The sequence below is a fragment of the Alnus glutinosa genome, chromosome 7 (assembly GCF_958979055.1).
Source record: "Alnus glutinosa chromosome 7, dhAlnGlut1.1, whole genome shotgun sequence".
Classification (NCBI taxonomy): Eukaryota; Viridiplantae; Streptophyta; class Magnoliopsida; order Fagales; family Betulaceae; genus Alnus; species Alnus glutinosa.
The window spans coordinates 12,869,097-12,884,237 of record NC_084892.1 but is presented as its reverse complement, the minus strand read 5'-3'; the positions used below and the strand labels follow the sequence as shown (position 1 = coordinate 12,884,237).

General features: G+C 35.8%; 2 protein-coding genes across 2 annotated transcripts; both read left to right on the top strand.

The window, feature by feature from the left end:
- Positions 1 to 44: 44 nt before the first annotated feature.
- On the top strand, positions 45 to 1,538 carry LOC133873258 (uncharacterized). Its single transcript, XM_062310983.1, has 3 exons — positions 45 to 542; positions 713 to 944; positions 1,063 to 1,538. Exons 1-3 carry the CDS (start codon positions 45 to 47, stop codon positions 1,536 to 1,538), a joined length of 1,206 nt encoding a protein of 401 aa, XP_062166967.1.
- A 4,829-nt stretch (positions 1,539 to 6,367) lies between these two features.
- LOC133873507 (uncharacterized) lies at positions 6,368 to 14,606 on the top strand. The gene is made up of 5 exons (XM_062311216.1): positions 6,368 to 6,890; positions 11,344 to 11,456; positions 11,541 to 11,912; positions 13,019 to 13,766; positions 14,216 to 14,606. Exons 1-5 carry the CDS (start codon positions 6,635 to 6,637, stop codon positions 14,284 to 14,286), a joined length of 1,560 nt encoding a protein of 519 aa, XP_062167200.1. The 5' UTR covers positions 6,368 to 6,634; the 3' UTR covers positions 14,287 to 14,606.
- The last annotated feature ends 535 nt before the right edge of the window (positions 14,607 to 15,141 follow it).

Genomic DNA, 15,141 nt, shown 5'->3' with positions numbered 1-15,141 from the left:
TAGTACCCGCATGTAGGTGATACCTTTTGCTTCGGTTGGTTGACATGGATGACCCTGGTTCATCAAGCGAGTTTGTAAATTGGGTAGATATTATAGATGACGATCCCAATTTGGAGAACGACATGGATGATGATGAAGACAATGGGCAAAGGTACACGCAAGAGGTCCTTGAGGAGTTAGAGGCAGCATTTCATAAACTGTTCAAGGTGCTTCAAGAGTTGAATTATACCGTACAACACTTGGATCGAGTTGTGCATATTCCGCAACGCACGTCTGCCTTGAAGGGCCCAATGTGGATCCACTGGGTCTTGAGCAACCCTAACCCAAATACATGCTACGAGCGCTTTCGTATGTACCCTCGCACCTTCATGAAACTATGTTGCACCTTAAAACATAACGGCTATCTGAGAAATAGCCGCTATGTTAAAATCACAGAGCAAGTAGCAGCATTTTGCCTAGTAGTTGCACAAGCACAATCACAAAGGACTGTGTCTGACAGGCTGCAGCGATCAACTGGTACTATTAGTGCATATGCTAATCGCGTATGCAAGGCACTTTGCAGATTGGGCAAGATGATCATCTCGCCTTGTAGCACCGAGATTCCCCATCCTTACGTTGCCCGTGATGTGTGATTTAACTCGTGGTTTAAGGTACATAAATTTTATAATCTGTGTTTGTTAATATTTGAATTTTAACAATTATCCAATTTCAGTATTGTCTAGGTGCTATTGATGGCACACACCTGATGGCGCTCGTGACGAATCACAACGACCTCCCTTTTCAAGGCAAAAGCTCAACCCCGACGCAAAATGTGATGTGCGTGACGAACTTCGACCTTTGCTTCACATTCGTCTGCAGTGGGTGGGAGGGCAGCGCCCACGACGCACGAATTTTTACTGAGACAATAAACGATCCAACCATGAACTTCCCAACGCCTGACGAAGGTACTGTTAGTAGCACAATTGTGTTTCGCGACTTAATAGTTTACTATTTTGATAATGGTATACTTACAACAAATGGAAAACATGTAATTTGTATGATATTATTATTTGGTGGATTCAGCTTATGGTTGCTACAAGGGTTTCTTGCCCCCATATCGACATGAAAGGTACCACTTAGAAAACTTTCGCCGTGGCCGAACCCAACTCAGGAATGGTAAAGAGTTGTTAAACTATAGACACTCTTCATTGCGCTCGACGGTGGAACAGACGTTTGGGATTTTGAAGAATCAGTTCCCGATTTTGGAAAATATGCCCTCGTACGCGATACCGGACCAACGATTACTTGTGGTTGCGTATTGTACTATACACAACTTCATCCGCAAGGACTGTGGGGATATTGATCCATTATTCAGACACGCTCTGCAACAACTATATGGTGAAGCTTGGATCGATATCTCACAGCGGGTTAATATGCCAGGTGAAACGCATGTAACACCTGGACTTCGACCAGATCAATCACAGGCAAGTGCACAATACATGGGGGCATATCGGAACACAATGAAGAATAGCATGTGGGATTGGGTCAATAGGGCATAAACGTCAACAATATCAATGTTTTGCTATTTGGTGATGTATTGTTTGGCTGTAATTTTATAACTTGTAATTTGGTCGGTATTAGCGATGGATATGGTATTTGGCTAATGATATTTGACTTAGGAGTTGGATATGTTTGGAAATGAAGCTTTGTTTATGCTATGTACATTTTTCGCAGTGTTGAATACATAAAACCTGTTTTCATCAATACATGTTCGGAATGCTCTATTTTTAATACCACCATAGCATTCAAAACACGTAGAAGCTCAATTAGGTACATACATAAACATAACATTCAAAATGAAAACGTACAGGGAACTGTTTTCGTAGTTGTCATTTTAACATTAACTTAGTACTTCTAGTTTCACTATAACCACTAACATAAAACAGTAAAACCAAAATGACTACTAAGAATGAAGCCTTCAACAGCTTCGAATTATTTTGACACAACCCAAGCTCCTGCCGTAGTTTGGCATAATGTTTCTTGCATTTTTTTTCCAACCAATGCATCAACTTTGTCATTTTGACCCAACTCTAAGTCCCGCCGTAATATGTCGTATTGTTCTATACATTTCTCCCTAATGTATGCACTAATTCTGTCATTATCAGCAGTCTTTTTCTCCTCCATTTCTCTTAGATATTTCGCTAAACCCTTCTCGTACGGTGACATCTCCCTATCAGCCCATACAAAAAAATCACAATCTCCGGCTTTCTGCATGGACATAGTGAAAATGTCAAGAACTACTAACGTCAGAACATAAGACATAGGTAACGGCTAAAATTACCTTCTAGTTAATACATCCGTACCACTTTTTACCGGGATTGGTCGAGGTCCAAGAGTATCTTACTTGTGAAGGAACTCCACATTTACATAACGGAGGACAACTTGATATGTCGCTAGTAGTAGACATATTTACGCGTGCCTACATTGACAAGCATAGGTGATGACATGCGTGTCTTCCCCAAATTCATTGAATATATTTATCACATAAATATCAACACCACAGAATAGACCTCCATAGCAACAACTAACAGTCATCAAAAAAATTATAGCACACTCTACACAAAATAGACTCACGTTTAACACCAACAAATCAAAGACTACCAAATCAAAACACAACAAATCTGGTGTTATAAGTGAATTTTTTTTTTTTAAAAAAGTAACATAATAAAGAAATCAGATTGAACATTGGGCTTACCAGCTTAAACTTTGTAAGACAAATACGTAAAACATTTTTTAGATCGCTCGGTCCATTTTGCCCATCATTACAAACTAGCAACAAAGGGGTGAAATAATATAAACATCAAAACTATGCAATTGTTTACCTCAACAAGAGGAACCAAATTATTCGATGTAACATCCATTGGGCACCCATATATACACTTGAGAACATCCACAAATGTTTCTAGGCTCCAAATCATTATGTATAAAGTACAGGCAGTTTTCACCGGAGAACATTTAAGCAATAACAAACCGGCTAGTAAGCAGAAATAGGTTTTAGGTCAAGAGTTTCAAGATTTAACACACACACTGGCACATGTTTTTCATCTCAACCAAGCACGAACTCCAACTATATGAACATCAAAATTTGCCTACCAAAAACAATCTCACCACAATCGGCTACCCAGAGAATCGAAATCTCAAAATCAGCCAAACATCAACAGAATACCAGAGATTCAGCCAAACATCAACACAATACCAAAATAACTAGATCGGTCAAGCCAATTCGAGCTGAAACACAAGATGAATCGAAACCCTAAATTCGAGGTCAAACACAAGATGAATCGAAACCCACAATTTCAAACCCTAAATCAATTGAATCGAAACCTTAAATCAATTGAAAACAATTTATGAAACTCACCTCTGGGAAGGGAAATTCGAGGTCAAACACAAGATTGTCTGGGTTCTCGGCGTTGTCTGGGTTCTCGGCTTTCAGGCATTTTGGCGTTGTCTGGTTCTCGGCGTTTCGGGGATGTCTGGGTTATTGGCGGTCCGGCGTTCTCGGTGTTCTATGCATCTCTGTCGTCAACCTTGTCAACCCTAAATTCTCAAAAAAGGAAAAGGAACAAGAAAAGGAAAGGGCGGCTGAGGAAGAGAGGGGAGAAATCCTCAGAAAAGGAAAGGAAAGAGGCGCCGAGGAAGAAAGGGGAGAAGTGGGGAAGAAAAAAAAATTATTAAAAGACAAATGGCGTGAAGCGGAAGGATGAAAGGATGAAGAGCTTGATGCAGAGGTTGTTGACTCTGAAATTTCACCAAAATTTGTGAGTTCCAGTGAAGCGGAAGCCGTGTATAAAATGGGAGCTTTATGGGTTTTGCTTATGGAAGGGAAGCGGTTTTCTCGGTACAGGGGAGCGTATGCGGGGGTGATGGCAGCTGCAGCTGATAGGCGAGCAATAGTAAAGTTTTCTGCTGTTTTGGTATGTAGGGGGTAAAATGGGTATTGTTTTTAGCAAGATTCAAAACTTGCTTTTTGGGATGTTGAAACCGCAGCAGGACCGTATTATGGGGAACAGGGACTTAAGGGGGAGGGGAGAGGGGAGGGGTTTATTAAACATGGTCATGGTTAAATTAAATCAGCTTGGTAAGAGACCTGAAGGAAAAATAAAAAAACTAGCCAAAATAGTTCCAACTCATTAAGTCACTATTTAATTATAATTAATTCCACTAAACAATTGTAATTGCACTTTAATTTATATTTTTTTATTAGAACAATTAATCCTTCAAACTTATTTAATATTGACTTTTGATTCATCCATTAAATCTTTTGTAGCAGAATTAAAGCCAAGATATTGTAATTTAATTATTTACCTTTCTATTCTGAGTCACAAATTTTTTCCATTATTCTTGTACCAAAATGCATCAAAGTGATCGAGAATAATCCAATCCATAAAATTTGTCTCAATGGAAATGTCTTATCATTTTTAATAAAGGACTTGGATTATTTATTGAGAAAAGCTTTCTCACAATGTTAATTGTGATCACCTAACGTACCGAGAATGCTGATCATCATATTAGTCTCATCCATAAATACATCAAAGTGATCTACATTTCACATTTGAGTACACAATCCTCTCCGGATTTATAATCAATATCATAAAAAGTCTTGGGAGTATGAGTTTTTCTTATCGATAATATTTTAGTGGAAAAACAACTCCCTTGGTCTGATCTGTACATAATACCTACACATCAACCCAAATTGATTTGATGTGTTGGAACACAGAATCCATTGTCTCCAATTGAGTTGTGGTTGATATGATTTTGGGAACACAGAATTGGCTAGTTTCCAATAGGGGTGAAAATGCGGATATGGATGCGGTTATTAGCAATATCTGCATCCGCATTCGCATAATGCGGGTATCAATTTTAGGTATCTGCATCTGTATCATGCACTTACTACGGTTATTAAATGTGGTTATTATCCGCTATCCACATATAAGATATTATGTGTTTTGGATTACTATCTAAATTTATATGCAAAATTAAATAATGTGGTTATTACTCTATACAAGCTTAAATAAATTAAAATTTCACTTGTTATACAATTCACGATTATTAGTCATAAATGATCATTGTCTCATAGAGTAATCGAGATTTGGATTACCGAAAAAAAAGAAAAAAAAATAAAATAAATGTATTGATGTATGACTTTAAGATGATAGTGAAAAAACCTAACATAACCTAAATGTTCTAAACTTATCAAATTCAAAACGATGTCGTTTTAGTGCACTTAATTAAATATATATAATATATATGGAAAACTTATTTTATAACTTCTGAACTTTCACCCATTTTGAAATAAGGTACCTAAACCTTAAAATGTCTCAATTTAAAATATCTATTTTTAAAAAAATTTCAATCTCAGTCCTTCATTAGGACTTTCTGTTAAATCCTAAAGGAGACCCCCTCACATGCGACACACGTGCTATATTTCTCATAAACTACCGATTATGCCCTTCACCTTAACGTGCGAAATCACTAAAGGGAACGACAGCTCTTCGTCCATTCCCAAAGCTAGTGAAAGGTGAGAGATAGTAGAGAGAGTGTAGTGGGATCTTGATTTTTTTAACAACATTATTGGTCCACGTAGACATGGGTGGGATAGGAGTGAAATGAGAGTGTACAACCAAACATTTTTTTTTTAAAAAAACAAACTACAAACCCAGCAAATATATAAAAAACACAAATTAAGTCTAAATGCAACACATTTAAAAGTGGATGTTGATACGGTTCTTAGTCGTATTCGTTTACCTTAAAAATCGCTACTCATATTCGGACGCGTGAATAACCGTAAGTAGTAATTAGTTGCTATTAAATATTAATAAAGTGTTTGCTTGTAGAGCCATAGTCAATACTAGTGATCTAACTCAAAGAATAATTAATGTCCTTATCCACTTGTGATATGTGGACACTTAATTCCACAAAATATAGAGAAAGACTAGTGATGATGGAGTGGTGAAAAAACATAAAGCAAGGGATAACATACAAAAGAAACACTGTGTTTGTATTGCACTTGACATTTTCCAAAATTCCATCTCACTTAAAAAGTTAAACCCAAGTCAAAACAAGTTAAACAACCAACACCACTTCCACTTTTTTTTTTTTTTTTTTTTTTTTTTTTTATTTTTATAAATAATTAAATATGCAGTGCTTCCCACTTCTCCATTGTTTATCACAGCATCTCTCCTTTTTCCACGATACCCCCCCACCTCTCCTCTAGTGCGCAGAAACTCTAGAAAAACAAAAAAATAATCAATAAATAGAAAATTAACTAAAAATAAAAATAAAAAATAAAAACAGATAAACAACCACCATCTCATTACTAAAAGACCATACTTGTCATTTGCAGCACAAGCTACTTCACTCTCTCTCTTCTCTCTCTCTCTCTCTCTCAAACCCTAAATTACTAAATTTGAAAATTTGAAAAAAAAAATCACAAGCACAGCCATTAAGCACCAAAGCAAGCTCTTTCTTTCTTGCCATCTTTCTCCTTTGGTTTCTCACAGAAGAATCCAGAATGGATGCATTTGAGGCCGACCCAGTAGAGAGATTGGGGGATGGAGCGAGACCCACTTGAGAAAGCTGCATTGCAGTGGTGCCCATGGGAAAGGCCCAGGAAGGCCAGGCGGTGCCGGCCAGGGTGGGGGCCGAGTCTTTGGACCAGAATGCGCAGGCACGGTGGTGTGGGAACTGTGGTTTTGGGTGCTGCTGTGGTGGGGTTCGGAGGCTCATTGGGATCAGATGTCTCCTGGTCCTGCTGCTCTCCGCCGCTGTCTTCCTCTCCGCTATTTTTTGGCTGCCCCCGTTTCTGCGGTTCGCAGATCAGGAGAATCTGGATCTTGATTCAAAGTTCAAAGGTGGGTTTCTGTTCTTTTTCTTTTATTTTATTTTTTGGGTATTGAGTTTCTTTTTTGATTTTGGGCTTTGTGGGTTGCAACATTGTATGACGGGTGTAGATCTAGATTTGTTTAATGGGTTTTTTTTTTTTTTTTTTTTGTTGGGGTTTGGTGGTGACTTTTTGTTTGGTTGATGAGAAGATGTAGGGGAAGGAAAACATTATTCGTAAGATTTATTAATTTGGGTTCTCTGTTAAATTTGGCATAAAGATTTGGGGAAGTTGTCGAAGGTATTTCTGGGTGGTGGTTGTCGGTGGGTGTTTGTGGTTGCTATAGTGGGAAAATGTAGCGAAGATAAGGAAGTAAATGAAGTGTTTTGTTTGCGTTGTTTAATTTGGAAAGTTTTCAGAAACTTATTAACTAGGCTTAGATGTTTTTCCTATGATTGGTTCCCAAGATATGGAATTTCTCTAATTTAGGATTTTAGTCTCGGTTCTTTTCCTACACTTTAGGCCAATTGCAATCAGAAGAGAAAAAAATTGGGTATCCTGTATCATGTCCGAATTTAAGGTTGTTATATTGTGCGTTTCTATTTTTAGTATTCAGATTTATAAGGATATGGACCTAGGTTTCAGGAATTGGCTATAGATGCTAAATATAGATGTTTTGAGTCAGAGTATTGATGGGTGAGTTTTTTGCGTTTTTATTTTGAGCTGGATGGTTATGTTTGATATTTGTTGTCTCACTCACACACACACACACACAACACACGTGTGTGTGTTTGAACTTATTTGGGTAAACCTACATTGATTGAGTTTCCAATTTGGTTTGAGGGTGTTCACGTTTGACAGTGTTTGGACAATTTTGTGATCTGGCATCAACTGGCTATCTAGCTTGTACCAATTGCACGGCGGTCTTATCATTCCTGCAATCTGAGGCGTCAAAATGGTTTTTTATTTATTTATTTTCTCTAATGTACTTTTAGTTTGATTTCCCTGGGAAGTTACTGTTAATGGAAACCTTTATTGTTGCCTTATTGGGTGTTTTGTATACATTGAAATTCATGAAGCTGCCATTTCAATAAGGTCTGGTAGAGTTTGAGTTCAGCATACTATACTTGAAAGTGTGTCGGGGTGCATATATACTATACGTGTTTGTCATTTACTGGCTGTAAGACAAGCTTCTGGTTTACTTTTTTAATTGTTTATATTTTGCTTCCTAGTGAGGATGCTATCAATTGTTGTGGCCATTTCCCACATGCTCTAAATGTAAATTGATATGTGGGAACCATAATTTGGAATCCCCTTCATACAGAATAATCTGCTTATTGGCTTGCTAAGTTTTGATTGCTGATCAAATAGATTTTCACCTTTCTCATGTGCTCTTATTGTTTATTTGTTCTGTGACAAAAGTAATGGGGTCCTTGGCCACTTGGCTGATGCTAATCAGTTTCTCGATTGAGTTGATTTTGTCTTCCATATTTTCTTAGAATATCTGAGGTTAGATAGTGTAGGTGCTCTTTACCGATATTGTACTGCCTTTGTTCTTTGTAAAGTTATTACTTTCCTCTGGATATTCTCTCATAACATCGTGCCTCTTTGCTAAATTTGTTGAGAACAATTATTTGTTCCTCTTGCATAGCTAAAACTGAAGCACCTCAATAGATGGACACAAATAATTGAGTCAAAGTCTTCTGATAAGCTGAGTTCAGGTGCATATCTAGAAGCAAACAACATTGGTGTTTGTGCTCAAAAGTACTTTTAATTTGTAAACAATGAAGGATTAGTTAATAACATGTTTTTAGATGTTTGCGGATAAATCAACTAAAAAGGTACTCTATTTTTAATGTTTCTGAATTTTGAAACCAGGAAATATGTTAGTTTGTGTGTTTTGGGATCAATAATGTTCTGTTTTCACTTCTGCCAATACTCCTAGATTTCTTGTATTTGCAAATGGGATTGTGGAGTCTTGCATTCATGGTTATAATCATTAGTTTGGCACCATTTTGCTTCAATTTGTTATTATTGAGATGAAAATATTGATTCTTCCTTCGGGTGAAAAAGAAAGAAAAAGGAGTGGATATTGGATGGTGTAGCAGCAAAAAGATGCTGTGATTAGTGGCATTGGTGCATTATGGTGATCATTGATAGTTAGAGCATTCACAATGAGTTCTTTAAAATTTCTCAAAATTTAACTCTAAAAATCTACTTTTATTGATTTAGCTAGTCACTTTTTAAAACTATCAAACAACAAACTCTCTAAATGTTTTTCTACTTTAAATAAATACTATTTTTTATTGATAAAATTAACTGCCAAAAGAATGCATTAAATTCAATATTCAAGCCAAACGTTTGAAGCATTCAATGCAAAAAATAATATTAAAAAATTATAACGTTCATGTTTTTGGCTCTTTGAGTGTAAAGAGGATGACTGACAAATGTTAAACTTAACATTTCATAAAGAGCTTGTTAAATGGTAGTTTTTGTGGATTTTGTTAAAATTTTAGAGATAAACCAAATATAAAGAGCTTATTGTAGTGCTCTTATGCTTTCTGTAGCGGCATGAGTGTTAACTGCTGCACGTGAGATGAATCTGAATCTGGTGCTAAGATATTGTTATTGAGGTGTGTTTGACAGACATTCCATTTACCATCTGAGGCCCTCGTGTTATGTACCATCCATTGCTTGTGTAGATTTACATAACAAGATCTGTGATACATCACTGTCAAAGAGTGTCTGGGGCAATGGAAAATGCAAAAGTGTACCTGTAACTCTACCTTGATAATGTGATTGTGTGCTTCAGTTCAAGTGTTCTGTCAAGTTTTGTACTTTATTACAAAAACAGTGCAGATTGTTTTTTGTTTGTTTGTTTGTTTTGTTTTGTATTGTTTTTGTTCTTGTTTTTATTTATTTATTTTTTCTTGGGAAATATATAAAAAAGCCCTTTGAACTAACAGTTGATTTTAGAATAACCCCTTGAATTTCCAAGTACACTAATGTGACCTATCAAACTACCAAAATGTGCCAAAAATGCCACTTTTGTCGAAATATTCCTATAATGCCTTTATGCTCTTAAAACCTGAAATAGAATATTAATAAAAAATAAAAATAAAATTAAAAAAACTATTAATATAAAACTAAAAAGTGAAAGAAATTATAAACTTAAAAAATTAATTAAAAAAAACGAAAAAATTAGAAGACAACGGGTGGCTCTCAAGCCACCCCAAACTAAAAATTATATATATATATATATATATATATATATGTTATTAACAGTGACGTGTCATTTTATTGATGCTAACGTGGCAAACTAACAGAATCCGTCAAGAGTTTTGACGGAATTTGACTGCAGGGAGTAATTTGGTTTTATAAATGTATATTTTTAATATATTGATATCCTTTTAGTAAGAGTGACACATCATCATTTTATTGGTGTTGATGTTAACACTAAGAGAATCCGTCAAGTATTTTGACAGAATTTGACTACAGACTAAAATGTTATTTTTTACCTACCTTGAAGACCTTTGAATTATTTTTTATTCCGCAGTGAGCAATTTGTAATTTAGGCCAACCACATGGATTGATTTTGCATTTTTTTTTTTTTAAAAAAAATAGTTTAATGCATTCACGTCTAGCAAACGTCTAGAGAAAATGGTATTGAACTAGCAAACGTCTCAAACTGGGATATCCACGTTTCTAAATGTCACATATAAGGGTACTTCATTAGGATTTGCTGTTAAATCTTGCCAAAATTCTCAAAATACCCCTGTGTGTGTGTGTGTGTGTGTGTATATATATATATATATATATATATATATTTTTTTTTTTTAAAAAAAATTTTATAAAATTTTTCAAAGATTCAGGCATGGGTATTTTTGTAAATTTCGTTAAATTTTGACCAATACCTAAATCTTAGTATTTTTTCTTTTTCTTTTTTTATCTAAAAAAAAGTAAGAAGGGTATTTTGGGTACTTCGTTAGGATTTAACAACAAATCCTAACGGAATACCCTTAAGTGAGACGTTTGGAAACGTGGATACCTAAATTTGAAACGTTTGCTAATTCAGTACCCTTATCTCAAAACGGCGTATAATTCGATACCCTTATGAAGTTATCCATTTTTTATTTTTTTTTTTATTTTTTTTTAGTTTTTAAGAAAATATGGGTATTATAGGAATATTTCAATAAAAGTGGCATTTTTGACACTTTGATAGTTTGATAGGTCACATTAGTATACTTGGAAATCAGGGGGCTATTTTAAAATTGGCTGTTAATTCAGGGGACTTTTTTATATTTTTCCCCCTTTTTTTTTTTACTGGTACTCCTCATAAATCATCTCACAGGTTTGGATTGTGAAATTTATTGGCAGAAAGTATTTATATTCTAGATGATGTGAGCACGATTTGAATTCTCTGCAGTGAAATTGGTTAGTTTTTATAATATGTGACTGACAATTTTTTTTTTGTTGTTGTCCAGATCATGATATAGTAGCAAGTTTCTATCTTAACAAGTCATTTTCTTTGCTGGAAGAGAATATCTTGCAGCTTGAGGAAGACATATTTAATGAGATAAACTTTCCCTCCATCAAAGTATTAGCTCTCATTTATTTTCTTTATTACATACTTAATTCTTCATATTTTGGTATTTTGATTTAATCATATTTTTTGAACCAGGTGGTTATCTTATCTCTAGAACCCATAGCTCGACCAAATTCAACAATGGTTGTGTTTGCAGTTGATCCTGATGCAAAATATTCAGAAATATCCCAAACTGTGCAAAGTTTGATTAGGGAAAATTTTGTTTCTCTGGTTATACAGCAACCTCCTCTTCGCCTGACTACATCCTTGTTTGGTGAACCATCCCTTTTTGAGGTGCAAAAATTCCCAGGAGGAATTACTATAATCCCTCCTCAGAGTGCATTTCTTTTGCAGAAAGTGAAAATCCTTTTCAACTTCACCTTAAACTTCCCTATCGATCAAATACAAAAAAATTTTGATGAATTGACAAGCCAGCTGAAGTCGGGATTAAATCTGGTGCCCTATGAGGTTTGGCAATCTTCCTTTTTCTGTTGAATGCTTCTATTATGCATATCTTTGCCTGAGGAAAACTATGATGTAGTGGCTGCATGTTCCAATTTATCAATGTCCACCAATTTCTTGATTTGAGTTACTTCATTGTGTAAATTGAATGGCCCAATCCTGCCCACTATTTCCATATATTTTACACATGAAAATCTTGTTCGGGTTGTTTCTGCATTTGAAGCGAGTGGGAAGGATTTGGCCTTTAAATTTGTGCAGGAAGGTGTATAATGATAATATCATAAAATTTAAAATGCAATTTGATTTCTAAAATATGTCATTTTTCAATTTTATTCCTGACCTATTGATTGTATTAATTTAGTCATTGAGCTTTAGCTCAAATGGTACTTCCTCTCTTTGTAGCAAGGTGGGTTCAAGTCCCACGGTGGGGGGTGCGCGTAACTTATCAATCAAAAAAAAGTTTTAAAAACGCCTCAATGTTAATTTTATCCTATCTTACTGTTATTATGCAAATGACAATTGCTATTGTGCCAAACCTTTTTTTTTTTCCCCTTTTCCACATATACTTATGATATTGACATGACACTTTAGGTTACTTCTTGGTGTAAAAAATACGAACATATAAAACACGTGACATGCATGTTGTTTTCTATTTGTTTAATTATTATTTATTAAATTAAATTAATGTGTCTCCATATATTTTGATTTTGTGAGACAAGCTGATCTAACATGCTATATCAGCATTATGAAGATGTGTGCCAAAAATAAATAAATTCTGTTGCATAAAAAATTACTATTCTTTGAGTGGTGGTAAGGTATGATAAGGCAAGCTTCAAGGACAAAATTAAAAAGATCAATAATTTAAGGACAAATTGGAATCTGGCACATAGTCCAGGGACCACAATATATTTTAACCTATCATAAACTATAATTGGAACTCTTTCTGCTACAAAGGAAGAAACTTATAATTTCATTAGTTTTATAGATCATGGAAGCTCTATTATTTAATGCTTGCAGATATCTTCAAGTTATTTATCGTAAGAGTCTGATGAATTGTTAGTCTTCGTATGCACTATACAGATTCTGAGAGATTTTTTGTCATCTGGATGCAGAACTTGTATGTTCGCTTATCAAACTCAAAAGGTTCAACCGTAGCTCCCCCCACTATTGTTCAGTCGTCTGTTCTCCTGGCAGTTGGGAATACTCTCTCAACGCAAAGATTAAAGCAACTGGCTCAAACCATTACAGGCTCTAATTCAAGAAACCTTGGCCTGAATAACACTGTATTTGGTAAGGTTAAGCAAGTTCGTCTTTCATCTATCTTGCAACACTCCCTCCATGGTGGTGATGGCAGTGGCACCTCACCTTCTCCTGCACCTGTGCCCCATCCTCACCATCACCACCACCACCATCACCATCATCACCACCATCACAATGATAACCATCTAGCTCCTGCAATTCCTCCCACTCCTGCACCTGAGGGGGGTGTGCCTGCAACTCAAAAGGGTGCACCTGCTCCTCAGGATACTTCACCCGCCCCAAAGAGAAGTGTGCCTGCTCCTGAGAGAAGTTATGAAGCAAAGCCTCCTGGTTGCCGACATGGATATAAAAGGAGTTCTTCAGGGCATGCCAGAAAGCAGTCTCACTTAGCCCCTGCTGCATCACCATATATTTCTCCTCATTATCCTGCTGCCTCACCACAAGCGCCAGTAGTCCCACCGACACCCGTATCTCATACAGTACCTGCTTCTAGTCCCTTGCCAAATGTAGTTTTTGCTCATACTCAACCCCCATCGAAGAGTGAATCAGATTCAGAACATCCTGACACTATGCCGTCAGTTGCACCATCACCATCTAAATGTGAGTACTCTAAATATAATGACCATAGTTTACTTCCCAAATATAGCCAACAATTTTGACATATCTGATACAATTTGCTGTTGTGTCATACAATTATTTTAAATGGTTCAGCTTATAGGAGAAGCTTAACTTGTTTTTTTTTTCTTCCCTCTAGTTAGGTATTTTATTTTGTATACTTTCTCTATACCTGGGCGGCTTACGCTTTTAATGATATTTTGATTAATTATGAAAAAAATTACATGTCAAAAAAAAGAAAAAAAAGAAAGAAAGATAGCATAGATCTCATATGACCAATTTATCTTTATCTTCTCTCAGTTTTGTGACAAATCTTTTGTGCATGTCACCGTTGGTCTCATCATTTTGACGGACACAGTTTTAAACTTCTTTTAATCTATTTATGGATCTTAGATATATAGTACACTTAGCGGGCTAATATTCTAATTTTGCAGCTTCTGCAGCCTTTCTTCCTGCTGTTCAATGGGCATTTTCTCTGTTACTAGCCCTTGTATTACATTTATGACAGAGGAGGAACATCTACATTCTAGCTAAAACCACTTCTCTGGTACTCAAAAGGACTCAATTGTATCTTTCAACTGGCCAAACTGGAGGAGTTGACGCAAAGGTTGGGGGGGCTTCACATTGGAGTGGATATATGTTGTTTTTTGTGCGTGTAAATATTTGATTACAAAAATCCAGCGGGTAGATGCATTTTCAGGTCAAAGTCACATAGGTGGCAGGCCTTGGTACATGCATTACCTCTGTTTTGTGTATTCCAATCTGCAGAAATGTAAGGGGGAAAGGAAAAACCAGCAAATCTATTACATTACCTTTTGTTTCTCACCCATTCCATGTCGATATAGCATGCAATTTCGTTAAAGCAGGAAGGCCTCATTTGGCAAAAATTCTTGAAGATTGAAGTATAGATCAATATTATGCGTAAAAAAATAGATGTTTGCAATGATTTTTGAGAAAATAACTTTAGCAAAGCAAGTGGTTATCATGATGTGTTCTTTTTGCACCATTTTGTCTATGCAAAACCTGAGAAATGACACTCCTGACGCAGATAACTAAATTCTCATTCAAGTTTATGGATTGTAATAGAGTCAAATTATTACGGTTGAGTAATGCAGATTATCATAAGGAAACTCTAAGAAGTCATTTGAGTACCGTCAATGATCATGTAGTGCTAGTGTTTAGGGCTCAACGTGTTATGGGTGTGGGATAAAGTTGAGTTTGTTCTATCAATCATGTGGGGGGATTCAGCGCTTGAGGTAAGTAATTGCCAATGAGAACGCCATACTCAAAAATCATATATTTTGTGAGTCTTGATATTTACTGTGATACTTGTGAAATAACTTATGCTCTCATAATTGGG

What these genes read in the sequence shown, in the direction of transcription:
- LOC133873258 (XM_062310983.1), top strand. Translation starts at nt 45, where the DNA reads ATGGATGACCCTGGTTCATCAAGCGAGTTTGTAAATTGGGTAGATATT. An exon ending in TTAGTGCATATGCTAATCGC is followed by an intron (nt 543 to 712) that starts GTATGCAAGGCA and finishes ATCCAATTTCAG; the next exon opens with TATTGTCTAGGTGCTATTGA. An exon ending in CTTCCCAACGCCTGACGAAG is followed by an intron (nt 945 to 1,062) that starts GTACTGTTAGTA and finishes TGGTGGATTCAG; the next exon opens with CTTATGGTTGCTACAAGGGT.
- LOC133873507 (XM_062311216.1), top strand. Translation starts at nt 6,635, where the DNA reads ATGGGAAAGGCCCAGGAAGGCCAGGCGGTGCCGGCCAGGGTGGGGGCC. An exon ending in TAAATCTGGTGCCCTATGAG is followed by an intron (nt 11,913 to 13,018) that starts GTTTGGCAATCT and finishes ATCTGGATGCAG; the next exon opens with AACTTGTATGTTCGCTTATC. An exon ending in TGCACCATCACCATCTAAAT is followed by an intron (nt 13,767 to 14,215) that starts GTGAGTACTCTA and finishes CTAATTTTGCAG; the next exon opens with CTTCTGCAGCCTTTCTTCCT.